A 13,604-nucleotide genomic window follows, 5' to 3' on the forward strand; every position below is an offset into this window, starting at 1 on the left:
ACTTATTATAAGCACTTAAATTTGGCTTTTCTGGAAGTCTAGTGTTTGATTTTATTTTTTCCAAGTGTTAAACTAAAATATAGAAGTGTTCAGTCTCTGGAAACTAGCTAAGCTTACTGCAATCTTTTGCCTTTCCCCACCTTTCCCAGTAATGACTCAGATGCGTATAAAGATCAGATGTCAGTATTGCCAAATGAACAAGACCTGGTAAGAGAAGAAGCCCAGAAAATGAGTAGCCTTTTACCAACTATGTGGCTTGGAGCTCAGAACGGCTGGTAGGTGCTGGCTCTTTTAATATTGAAGTATCTTTAGTTTTTGACTCTTGCTTTTGGAATCAGAAGATAAGTAAGTAAAATGTGGTACGTCGGCGTACAACGAAATATGCAGAGAACTCAAGTACATGCAGATTTTGCGATGATGTTCCAGCTACCTCATAAACTGGACTTGCGCTGCGTGTGAATGGTAAATCATATAGTTCTTTGTCATAGAATGTTCTCTTTATATAATTCTCTTGGAGGAAGAGGTAAATAAAACTTTAAAATCTGGGTGATCCAGAAATAGAAGATCCTGGACAGCACAGAGACAGAATTATTGATGCACAGAAGGTTTATATAGCTAGAGTGTATTCAAGAAGTACCAGTGATTAAACGAATCTTTTTGGCTGGGGGAAGGCCCAGTTCCAAACATAACCACTTGGTAGAGTTACTACGAAAACCAGGACAGATCCCTGTCTCAAAGCCTAGGAGATAACTAACATTACATAGCTTATTCACATTCTAGTGCTGTGCGGAGATTCAGAAAATTGTGCTTTCCTGCAGGTCAAGCAAGGTCACTAGTGCGTCTTTTCCATAGGGGTCTAATACTACAAGATGGAGGGACAGCAAACTTTTCTATGAAGGATCAGATAAGAAATACGTTAGGCTTTGTGGCCATATAATCTCTGTAGCAACTTCTCAACTCCACTGTGGTGGCACAGAAACAGCCATGGCCGTGACCGTGCATAAGTAGATGAGTGTGACTGTGTTTCAGTTACACTTCACGGACACTGAAGGTTGAGTTTCACATGTCTCAGATGTCATAAAATACTCTTTTGATTTTTTTTCCCCAACTGTTTAAAATGTAAAGACCATTTTTATCTTGCACACTGTACTGAGGCAGATGAAGGGCTAGATTTGGCCTGCGGGGCATAGCTTGCCACTCTCTGATGTAATAAACCAGACTGTTATCAGACAGCTATAGTTCCGTGTGGTAGAAAAGTAAGGTAATTTTTTAAAAAGGAGGTTAGCCAAGGATCCTGAAGTATGTTGTAACCTGAAACTAGTTCTGGCTTTTCATTCTTCTGTGTTTCTGTTTGCTCAAGCAGCTGATTTCTCTGCATTAGACTCTCGCTGTTTGTTATTTCCTAAGATTTTTGTGGTAATTCTTCTTTCCTCCTAAAGGGACTTTGTGGTCATTGTGAGATGTAAGCAGCGACTTGATGTTCTCTGTGCCTTACCAGTCTTGATTTTGATCTTGCAGTCTGTATGTGCACTCTTCTGTAGCCCAGTGGAGAGGATGCCTCCATTCCATTAAACTTAAAGATTCGATTCTCAGTATTGTGTAAGTTTTATTTTAGAAATTCTTCCTTTTACAAATATGTATTTTGATATAAACTATCTTTTAAGCCTATTAAAGCTGACATGTGCTTCACGATTAAGTCAGTATCCAGATTTTTTTTTTAAACCCTCTTCATGGAGTCAGAGAAGACGAATGAGATTCAGACTCTTACTAGAAAGTAAAATAGTCCTTTTTTTTTTTTTTTTTTTAATGTTTATTCATTTTTGAAAGACAGAGAGAGACGGAGCACAATCAGGGGTGGGGCGGACAGAGAGGGGGACGCAGAATCTGAAGCAGGGTCCAGGCTCTGAGCTGTCAGCACAGAGCCCGACGTGGGGCTGAAACTCACGAACTGCGAGATCATGACCTGAGCCGAAGTCAGATGCTCAACCGACTGAGCCACCCAGGTGCCCCGAAAGTAAAATAGTTCTTAAGTAGAGCTTTAAGTGACACTTGCCAGGTTGATTCCTCACCATAGTGTGAGCTCTTTAGTACTCTGGAACCTATTTATGTTTGTTTTAGGATACTTTTTATACTTTGTACTTTGTGAATATGTTGATTGGGGCATTGATTCACTAGTCTGTTTCCATATGTTGACTATCAAAAACTCCAAAGTCCACTCAAGGAGTCTGTCTCTGGTCTGTGGACCTTTTGCAGTGAGAGAAGCTTGGGCCAGAAAGTAAAACCACTGAGTCACCACACAGGCTGTTTATTTAGTTCAGCTGACATTTTCATAGCAAGACTTTCTCAATCTGTTGGTCTCGGGGTTGTGAGTTTGAGCCCCAAGTTGGGTGTAGAAATTACTTAAAAATAGAAAAGAGTGTATTATTTGGGTTCTGGTGTAAGCTCCTTGTCTATCATGGGTTGGCCCTCTGAGAGCCTCTGAACTTCCAGCTCAGTAGCATGTGGCACCTCCCACATTCCCACACGGAGCGCTCTGAAACCCCGTTTCCTGTTCGCAGACATGTGAAAGGGATTGTGTTAGTGGCCCTGGCTGACGGCACCCTCGCAATCTTTCACAGAGGAGCTGGTGAGTTGTTACGAATATAGAGTGTGCACTAATCTGTTGCTTTGCAAAAGCATTTTCTAGCAGATTAGCTCTGTTTTAAAGAAATGGTACTTAATAGGAGAAAGAGTAAGGGTTTAAACTGAGTGCTAACAGTGTATGACTTTAGTAGATATGTGCGTGCGTATAGTTTATCGTTTCAAGGTGCTCTTGCATAATGTGATACGGAGGCACCTGTTTCTCGTTAGTATACTTAATTAGGAGAAGTTTAGGGAGAGGAAATGCTTTCTCTTTTTCAATATTTTAAACACTAATTTACGACCACTTAGATTTGGAAAGTTTTTAAGTTTTTAATTGGATATGGTGTAATCATTTTCATGTCATGTTATTTATATCCTTCCTCTTTTTACAACCAGTATATCTGTCATCAGCAGACAGGGGCTGGTGGAGGTCCAGAAACCTGCCTTAAGTTAAAGAAAATAGGGAATTGAGCCTGCGATACTTCCTAACTCCTTGGTACATGTATCAGCCAAAATGATCATTCATTTTCTAGGTAGAAATTAGATTGCTAGAGCAGGAGAATATTCTATAAACATAGATACACTGAATTCAGATTTTAGCAGGGCTTTTCCCAAAGTCTTCTATCTTTCTGGGCTTGGGAAAATGTGGGGTAGATGATGTCTGGGTGTCTTTGTAACCGGTCCCTAGAGATTGCTGGTTAATGACTCCGTATAGTCAGAGAGTGAGGGTGCTCAGTTTTACGTTGTTCCGACCCTTGTAGACTTTGTGTGAGCTTAATCCTCACAGCAACTTCTGAGGAGGGTCCTGTTGTCATCCTCATAGGTGAGGAAAGTGGAGGCACAGAGGCTTTTATTCACGCCACAGTCAGCTAATAAGTACGAAAGCTTAGAAAAAATGTGGTAGTGGTAGTAAATGTTTTGGCAGGCTGAATCCAAAATTATATTACGAAAACAGACAAAATACATGATGTAATATGTTTAAATATAAAGTTCTGCATTGGGGTTCAGAAGAGTAAAAAGGGGGGGGCAACATGTCTGAAGAATGAAAAGTACCTAACGGTTGACCACAAACTCAGTATGAGTTACTAAACATCTTTTTATTTTTTAAGTTTATTTATTCATTTTGAAAGAGAGGGCACAAGTGGGGGATGGGCAGAGAGAGAGGGAGGGAGGGAGGGAATTCCAAGCAACCTCCAAGCTGCCAATGCAGAGCCCGATGTGGGGCTTGAACTCAAAAACCGTGAGATCAGGACCTGAGTTGAAACCAAGAGTTGGACACTTAACTGACTGAGCCACCCAGATGCCCCTGAGTTACTGAACATATTAAGCCTCATAGAAATCCATGTGCAGGACAGGGCTGGTGATAATCCTGCCCCACTCTGGTGGACAAACAACATGTTAAAGGAACACGGACAAGGCAGAGTTAGGATGAAGGGTCTGTAAACTGGGATGTGTACAGAGCACATGCCAAGAATGATTAATTTTGAGAGGAGAAAACATAGGGCAGTAACAAAAAAGTGGGACTGGATTATTCTATTTCCATTGGGCAAAACTACAGACTAATGGGTGATTATATACAAGGAGGCAGACTTGAGCTAGTCAGGCATGGGGAATATTTTTTCAGACAATTCATAGCTTTTGCAAAATGCAGCAGCTGCTTTGTGAGGCAGTATGTTTTCTTTCACTGAAATAGTTCAAGCAAGGTCTACAAAGCAAGCTTACAGTGGTTGATTCCCATTTGTATTTCTGTCATCACTAAAATGACTATGTGCGTAATTCCTAAAGTGTTAGCAACAAGTTGTCCTTAACATCTACCCAAGAAACATCAAAATGCAAGTCAGTGAGAGAGATAGTATCCAAAGAATTATACTAATTCTTAGTGGAATAATATGGAATAATAATTATTCCATTCTAATTCTGAAACTATTATTATAAGCAGATAACTTACTGCTGATTTATCCCATCACTGCTGTTGTTAGTGTGGAGATCCAGGCACCAGGTGGCTCATGGGACCAGATGACCTGTGACATCTCTTTCCCAACTTTGCAGTAGACAGAATGAGAGTCCGTCTCTGCAAAGAAAAGATAAAGTGACTACATGGTATTTTGCGGTGCTTCATCAATAAATTTATCAATTCACGCAAATAAAATGTTTCTTGTGTTAAAATTGAGGAAAAGGTGATGTGCATTAACTAATAATCCATTTCTTGTTTTAAAGATGGGCAGTGGGATTTGTCAAACTACCACCTGTTAGACCTTGGACGGCCTCACCATTCTATTCGGTGCATGACTGTGGTCCATGACAAAGTCTGGTGTGGCTACAGGAACAAAATCTATGTGGTTCAGCCAAAGGCTATGAAAATAGAGGTAAGTGAACCCATGCATGCTTCCGGTACTTACTGAATTCGTATTTTCTGGAGACGCTAAGACTCTAATTATTTTTAGATTCTTCAGAAACTGTTTTCTAAGTCTGTGTGTTTTAGGACGCTTGAGTGATGATATTGGACGACACCTTAGCTTTCTGTGTTACTTCATCTCTCTTGCCACTTACGACTGTAGTGGGAAGTGGTTTGTTTTGTTTTTTTAGGAAGGAGGATGCACGCATGAATTTTTTTCATTTTTATTTTTTCATTTTAATTTTTTAATTTTAATTTTTTTTAATGTTTCTGTTTACTTTTTTTTTTTAATTTTCTTTTTCAACGTTTATTTATTTTTGGGACAGAGAGAGACAGAGCATGAACGGGCGAGGGGCAGAGAGAGAGAGGGAGACACAGAATCGGAAACAGGCTCCAGGCTCTGAGCCATCAGCCCAGAGCCCGACGCGGGGCTCGAACTCCCAGACCGTGAGATCGTGACCTGGCCGAAGTCGGACGCTTAACCGACTGCGCCACCCAGGCGCCCCTGTTTCTGTTTATTTTTGAGAGAGAGAGAGACAGAGCATGAGCAGGGGAGGGACAGAGAGAGGGGGAGACACGGAATCCGAAGCAGGCTCCAGGCTCTGAACTGTCAGCACAGAGCCTGAAACAGGGCTTGAACCCACAAACCATGAGATCACGACCTGAGCCGAAGTTGGCTGCTCAGCCGACTGAGTCTGAATATCTATGGATACATATGTGTATGATTTGGACACAGGGTTCTTGATAGGTTTACTTTTGTGTGGGTTGTTTGGGACGAGGCTTCTCCAGGCTCCGCTGCCCCACATGTATGCAGGCAGACCCCTCTCTATGTGTCCTAGACTGAGAAATAAGATTGCAGTGGGAATTTGTTGTGAAAATAAAAACCTCTCGGCATTGTTTTCTTACAAGTTTGGCCACAATACATAAATTCATTCTAATAATTTTTAAAAAAGGAAAACAGCAGGAAAATTTTAAGGTCAAAGTCCTTATTCCTTTGTTCCCAATCCCATTCTGTTCCCTAGAAGTCCCAGAGTTAATCACTTGGTGGGTTTCTTTACCCCCAAATCCGTTTCCTCCATGCAGGCATACACACGCACAGGCAGCATTGTAGGTTCCTTTTTGTTTAATTATAAATAGGCTCTTACTTCATGCTTTGCTTTACGACAATACAAAATCCTGAGATCAAATTCAGCCTTTTTGTTGGACTTGTTACAGAGTCTGGATATGCCAGTATTCCTTTCGCAAGTTGATCCCTACACAGTGCTGAAATCTAGCACCCGTTGTTTGTTCTTTGTTTTGTTTTGTAGTCTGGAGTAAGAAAAGTGTGTACGTAAGAGTATTCACATTTATTTAGTAAATGCTATTTAGGCTCCTCTTTTAAAATATTCAGTCTGTCAAATTGTTGTGTAAATTAGCTCAGTTTTTAAACACGAACTCTTACATAATCAAAGTAACATTGTGATTGAACAATCTTTCCTAGAAATCATTTGACGCGCACCCCAGGAAGGAGAGCCAGGTGCGGCAGCTTGCGTGGGTGGGGGACGGAGTGTGGGTCTCCATTCGTTTGGATTCCACGCTCCGTCTCTATCATGCACATACTTATCAACACCTACAGGATGTGGACATTGAGCCTTATGTAAGCAAAATGTTAGGTAAGCTTCCAAAGCATTCTATCTTTATCGGTTGGAGAAAATGTTTTATTTTTAAATGGTCTCAGATGCTAGGTAGAGCCAATGAATAAGTTGCCTCAGGACTAGTGAGCCATTATCACTGGACATGCCAGGCAGATGCCCCATGTGCTCCGTGGTCCTTGACAGAAACTTGGGATCATTTTTGACTCCTCTCTGTTCCCCACACCTAATCCATCATGGGAGCTGGTCAAGTCTGCCTCCAAAAATACCTTAAATCAGTTACTTCTTTATCTCTACCATCACATCCCTGTAGGCCAGGCTGTCTTCCTTACCCCCCCTGGATATCCATGAACCTCCTAACCGGTCTCTGTGTTTCCACTCCAGTCTGTTCTCTGCGTAGTAACCAATGTGCAAAGACCACCATGACATACTTATGTAATGCCAGCCACTTCCAGAATATTCCTGCCTTTAGATGAGGTGATGTTTTGTGACACCACCACGAAGAACTGGTCCCATGGCCTGGACCACTCTCAAGCTCACCAAGTTCTTGCCCATTTCAGGTCCCCCACGTGTGCTATTATACTGTGCCTGAGAAGTTCTTTTTGGCCCCTTTTTACTTGGCTTTCAGGTCATAGCATACATGTCACATCCAGGACAGACCTTTCCTGATCTTCTAATTTGATTTAAGGTCCTCTTCCTACTTTTTCTTCATGGGATTATCATTATTGTGGTTGCACCAATACTATTTACTATTTGATTCTTGTTCATTGTCTGTCTCCCCCAAAGACCATAAGCCCATGAAAGGCAGGGACCATCGCTGGCTTGTTCCCTGCTGTAGCCTAATTTAGCACTCTGTGATGGTTAAGAATGTCATAAACACAAGCCAGTTTCAGGGTATACTATGACTATAGGTTAAAGATCTCTAGCTTAGACTGAATGGTCGTTAAGGCTCCTTGTAACTTCTAACACTCTGTGATCATGTTCTCGGTTCCTATAAGTAGATCCTGTGAGTGACTAAATGCTATTTGTCTTCAATGTATTATTACCTATTTATGAGTTACTCTTTCAAGTCTCAGAAAATAAGATCAGTTGTAGAAATTCCCTTCAAATGAAAAAGTACATCCCATCTCCCTACATCATGTGTCTGTGGTACCTAAAATTTCTAAACTGCTGCAGAATTGAAGTATGTAAACAAGGAAAGAATACACGTTTTGACTAAGATTGTTTTTATCTCTGCAAGGAAATTTAAGGCAAAGCAGAACTCTTACAGCTTATAAAAACAAAGGACATTTGATTTTCCAATCTAGCAAACCCTGTTTTTGTTGAGTTGTTTTTTGTTTTATTAATTTTTTTTTTAAAGTTTATTTTTACTTATTCTGAGAAAGAGATATTGAGCGGGCGGGGGGGGGGGGGGCAGGAAGGGAGACAGAATCCCAAGCAGGCTCTGCGCTGTCAGCACAGAGCCCAATGTGGGGCTCCAACTCATGAACTGTTAGATGTGACCCGAGCCGAAGTCAAGAGTTGATTGCTTCACCGACTGAGCCACCCAGGTGCCCCACTGTGTTTTGTTTTATTTTGGGTTTGGTTTGGAGTTTGGATTTTGCAGCTCCCTAATTAAATCTTGTGTCCTACCTCCTGATCAACAGAATTTTCTTTCTGGATGGTAATGCGATGTCAGCCACTTTTCGAATTTTCTCTTTTCATTAACCGTGAATTATCAGACAGGTGTTGTAAAGCCCATTGAAAATGTGCTTTGATGTGCACCTTCAGGAAACATCCAACCGGCTCTGGTCGACATTCCCGTCTCTTGTGTTAATCCAGCCATTCTGTGAGGGACTTGGAACCGAAAACATCATTTGCTCTAGTTTCTCAATAAAAAATTTCCCCCCTGCTCTACAGGTACTGGAAAACTGGGCTTCTCGTTTGTGAGGATCACAGCTCTTATGGTGTCTTGCAATCGTTTGTGGGTGGGGACAGGAAATGGTGTCATTATCTCCATCCCATTGACAGAAAGTAAGTATATTTTTAGCTGAATGCCACAGTACAGACAGAAGAGTTGCAGGAGGTAGTTGTGTCCAGAATTCAGGCAGAAGGAATGGTTTTGGCATTGGCAAATCTGTGGTAATTCAGAAAATCAAGCCGGTGACAAAGACCTAACTATTGTCCTTTCGTGACTTATACAAAACTTATAAACTGTAGCGAATACCAGTGTCCCTGCATCGGGACCAACATTTGTAACTATACACGTTGCATTGCAAGAAGCTCCTTTTCTCAATTCAGGAATCCCAGTCCTATTTCCTCCTTTAGAAGAAGGTTCGAGTCCGGCTTTCTTCCAGTGTTAATACATCAATATCCGGAACCAGTGCCTAGAATCATTCTGGTGTTTCGTCTCTCCAACTGTTACTTTACTTCTACTCGGTTTATTTGAGGTTTAGAAAATGTTGTGGGAAGTTTCTAAGGTCAGCAAGCAAGCACTTATGCTGGAGACAAGCCTTCTCTCCTGTGTGTGTAAATGGTGTGAACAAAATGTACATTGTATGTTTTTTAGATTATGTTTCATTATTGTTACTTTTGTGAACAAAGTATATACATTGTATGTTTTTCATATTATGTTCCATTACATTGATTATTCATCCAGTGAGCATTTTTGTGTTACAGAATTCATGGGCAGGGAATGTTTTGAAAACAAGTGCCCTAAGTCCACACACTAACATCCCAGAATTTCCCTACCTTTCTTCAGGGCGCAGACAGGAGGTGTGGAAGGTGGTCTATCTGGAGCTTTTGAAGAACCTTAATTCTTTTTTGTTTTCTTTTTCTTTTTTGTTTCTTTTTACTTATTTTGAGAGAGAGAGAGATAGAGAGCAAGAGGGGGAGGGGCAGAGAGAGAGGGAGACAGAATCCCAAGCAAGCTCTGCACCATCGTTACAGAATGCAAGATCATGACCTGAGCTGAAGAGTCGGCCACTTAACCGACTGAGCCATACACGTGCCTCTGAAGAATCTAAATTCTTAATCCCAGCAGTCTTTTCTGTAATTACTTATAAACCTACATGAGTTCATTTCAGTTCTTTGTAAAAGAGAGTTCCATTTTAGCAAAGCCATTTGAACAAGATTTCTTCTTTGTTTTAAATGTTTATTTAGTTTTAGTTTTGAGAGAGAGAGTGAGCAGGGGAGGGGCAGAGAGGGGTGGGGAACAGAGCATCTGAAGCAGGCTCTATGCTGACAGCAGCAAGCCCAATGCAGGGCTTGAACCCACGAACCATGAGATCGTGACCTGAGCTGTCAAAGTTGGACGTCCAATCGGCTGAGCCACCCAGGTGCTGCTTGAACAGGATTTCTTAAAGGAAAAGGGGAAATAATAGCATTTAGAAAGTGCTCTCTGTTAAGTTGTTCTTTGAAATTGCTTTATAATTAAGAAAAGCAAAATCCCAGTAAATCAAACTGTCCTTTTTGAGCAGAGATATTCTACAGAGGCTTTGGTAAGAACTTTTCATGTTGGTATTATACCAAGCTGGACTTTGTTAGTGTAGTCAGGGGCTTGGAGTGCCAAGCTGGCAGCTGGAAGAGAAGCCGCGAGAGTGGAGGCTCATGGTGGTGTTGTCCCCTGCCGTGCGCCTCTCCATGTCCCTTTCCTCCTCTCTCACTGTAGCCGTAATCCTCCACCAGGGACGCTTACTGGGGCTGAGGGGTAAGTGCAGATCCTGAACCCAGCTCTTCTTCCTGGCTTCTGATGGCCACTGGGAGGCTGTCCTCTGGCTCTAGATGCCCTCTTGAATGTTCTTAAATGCCATCCACTCGCAGTCACTGCATCGCAGCAGGTGTCCTGTCCGTTTTGTTTTTTAATATTTGTTACACGGCCACCAAACTACTGCTCAGCGGCTTAGTGTATTTATCATCTTTTGTTGCAGCTGAACTTTCTTTCGGACTTTGTTTTCCTTCCAGTAAAAACACGAAACATCTCTTAAAACTGTCATTAATCTCCATTGTTTACTCTTGTTACCAGCCATGTTTCTTTCATTCACTTACTGGCCCATGGAATGGGGATGTTTTGTGAGTCTGGTTGTTCTAAAATAATGCAGCAAACCACCAGTCTGGTATAAATAAAAGCCACCTTATTGTCGTGGCTGGATCCTTTAAACACAGCTTTTTACCACCCACCACCCACCCCCCAAGAGAGATATTCTTACCACAGGGGAGAAAAATCAGAAGGTAGACTATGAAATTTTTATTGAAAAATATACAAATTTACTTTAAACGGTGTAACTGGTTAGTCTTCTAAAATGGGGATTAAAAAAACAACAACATAAAATAGACATCCCTAAGATTCAAATCTGGGTTTTTTTTTAATGTTGCCTTTTTTTTTTTTTTAATTAATAGATATGTTTAAAAAGTAAGCTTAGTTATTGCTAGACTGGCAAAATCCCCTACTCCATTTACTGAGGTACTTAAAAATAACTAGCATGCTATATTATCTTTTTTTCCCCAGCTTTGTCTTGAGTTGGCATTGCTGCCCTTGTTTTTATCTCAACTGGCTGTAGCTTTTAGATAATATCATAAGGATTAACCAGTAACATCCTGCATCATCACCGTTTCCTAGGGGGAAACATTTGGTATTTGGTTTTTCTGTTGCAGCAAATAAAACCTCAGGAGCACCAGGAAATCGTCCTGGAAGTGTAATCCGCGTATATGGTGATGAAAACAGCGATAAAGTGACTCCAGGGACATTTATACCCTATTGTTCAATGGCACATGCCCAGCTTTGCTTCCACGGGCACCGGGACGCAGTGAAATTCTTTGTGGCAGTCCCAGGTGGGTTAGATTATTCTGTCGAGAAGTTGCATGTAATCATCTCGTCTATCCCTTGGTCCACTATCTAGTCTAATGCTAAGTACTGGTATTACAGATAATTCCAATATATTATATGAAAAGTTGTATAATTGGAGGTTTTTTATAATGGATAAAGCACTATAGGGATATTTGAATGAAATTGCTTTGGAATCTCTCCTCTCTCCCCCAAGACGAACTTGTTGATTTTTATGTAAGAGACGTGCTTGCTTTTGAAAAGCAGTGGTACTATTTTGTCACCGCAGAGTTCCAGAAATGGTCCTGGCCGAATAAAGGAGATGGCTAGAAGGAAGCCCCTGTCATCAAAATTGTGTACAGGAAGGGATGGAGAACACATTCGGGTGCCTGTAGCACTATTGTGGCAAAGAGCAGCAGGCTAGGGGTCCCTGCCTTGCTGCTCACGTACTTCTCTTGAGCAGGTCACTTATCCTCTGTGACTGGTCCTCATTTCCTTTTTTTTTTTTTTAAACTTTTTTTTTTTTTTTAACTTTTATTTATTATTGAGAGACAGACATGGAGCGTGAGCAGAGGAGGGGAAGAGAGAGGGGGAGACACAGAATCAGAAGCAGGCTCCAGGCTCTGAGCTGTCAGCACAGAGCCTGACATGGGGCTCCAACTCACGAACTGTGAGATCATGACCTGGGCCGAAGTCCATCGCTTAACCGACTGAGCCACCCAGGCACCCCCTTTTTTAAGAATTTTTTTAATGTTATTTCTTTTTGAGAGAGAGAGAAAGACAAAGCACAAGCAGGGGATGGGCAGAGAAAGAGGGAGACACAGAATCTGAAGCAGGCTCCAGGCTCTGAGCTGTCAGCACGGAGTCCAACATGGGGCTCGAACTCACAAACAAGGAGATCGTGACCTGAGCCGAAATCGGACCCTCAACCAACTGAGCCCCCCAGGTGCTCCTCTGGTCCTCATTTCCTAAGTGGATGTGACTGATCTCTGCTCTGCTGACCTCACTTGTGGTGAAAATTAATGAAAGTGCTCTAGAACTATAAAGCACCATGTAGGTGAGAGGCATAGTGGTGATATCCGGTGACAAATGTTCTGTCCACTGACGATACTAAACTGATGTGACTGACCACCTGCAAGCAGGACCCACGCCTGGAAGTTTTCCCCCTAGGGTTTCTGTCCCATTTCATGCTCAAAGATTCGACCTTACAACTTAAACTTTAGAGTAAATGGCACATGTACTAGTAATTTATTTGCCTAATCTAAATTACAAATAAGATGTATTTTTCTTAAATATGAGAGGAAAACCATGGATTTGAAATATTTGAAATATTAATTATGAATATCCAAACTCCTAGCACTTAAGTTGAAGACCTTTTCCAGTGTCTTACACAAATTCACATGTACCTTTTCTGGAGCCCCTCAGATCAAACAATGTAGATTGTAATACTCTGAAGCAGGCAGCTAAGACCTGCCTGGCCATACGCAGGTCTCATAATGGATTTGGATCCATTCCTGCTTTGGCGCAAAATGGCCCTACTTAGATTTTCAAATTGGGTTCTTATGACTCTTATAGGTGTTTTCTGATCACGCAGAGGCTTCTGGCATTCCCAATACTTTGGTTGTATCACAATATATTTACCTTTTTATTCAACTTTCTGAAAATATTCAGAGAAAATGAGCCTTCCCCCACCCCAGTCCGTGATAAGTAATAGTCACTTCTTTTCTGGCACAAATAGGTCAAGTCGTCAGTCCACAAAGTGGCAGTGGTGGCACAGATCTAACAGGTGACAGAGCAGGGCCATCTGCACAGGAGCCTGGCAGCCAGACGCCCTTGAAGTCTATGCTCGTCATCAGCGGAGGAGAGGGCTACATTGACTTCCGAATGGGTAAGTCGTTGGTTCTGGGAGCTCGGTTTCCATTGTGTTCTGTAACCCCGTGCTGCCAGCACGGAGCCCGACACGGGGCTCAGACTCTCCAACCACGAGAGCATGGCCTGAGCCAAAGTCCACAATTGAACACTTAACCGGCTGAGCCACCCAGGCACCCCTAGCATAACGTTTTTAAATGTAAAAACCAGACCAGAGTTTTTACGTTCTTAGATTGTGTCTTGAGCCTTTTAAAGCATGCCCCAGCACACAGTTTGACCTTGCTGT

At 41.9% G+C, this 13,604-nt stretch overlaps 1 protein-coding gene across 10 annotated transcripts in view; it reads left to right on the plus strand.

The window, feature by feature from the left end:
- The window catches only part of SPAG9 (sperm associated antigen 9), a 100,473-nt gene that overhangs the window by 81,859 nt on the left and 5,010 nt on the right, over nucleotides 1-13,604 (plus strand). For 6 of the 10 annotated variants that reach the window (XM_040497130.1, XM_040497129.1, XM_040497120.1 and 3 more), the window contains 9 exons: nucleotides 150-275; nucleotides 1,519-1,599; nucleotides 2,559-2,626; nucleotides 4,840-4,988; nucleotides 6,498-6,669; nucleotides 8,548-8,661; nucleotides 10,298-10,336; nucleotides 11,281-11,457; nucleotides 13,188-13,337. In XM_040497130.1, the coding sequence (XP_040353064.1) occupies nucleotides 150-275; nucleotides 1,519-1,599; nucleotides 2,559-2,626; nucleotides 4,840-4,988; nucleotides 6,498-6,669; nucleotides 8,548-8,661; nucleotides 10,298-10,336; nucleotides 11,281-11,457; nucleotides 13,188-13,337 (1,076 nt within the window). The remainder of the gene's footprint in view (nucleotides 1-149; nucleotides 276-1,518; nucleotides 1,600-2,558; nucleotides 2,627-4,839; nucleotides 4,989-6,497; nucleotides 6,670-8,547; nucleotides 8,662-10,297; nucleotides 10,337-11,280; nucleotides 11,458-13,187; nucleotides 13,338-13,604) is intronic. The other 4 variants (XM_040497124.1, XM_040497127.1, XM_040497125.1 and 1 more) reach the window with 1 other exon arrangement.

The sequence above is a fragment of the Herpailurus yagouaroundi genome, unplaced genomic scaffold, assembly GCF_014898765.1.
Source record: "Herpailurus yagouaroundi ecotype Mexico unplaced genomic scaffold, PumYag 189, whole genome shotgun sequence".
NCBI lineage: Eukaryota > Metazoa > Chordata > Mammalia > Carnivora > Felidae > Herpailurus > Herpailurus yagouaroundi.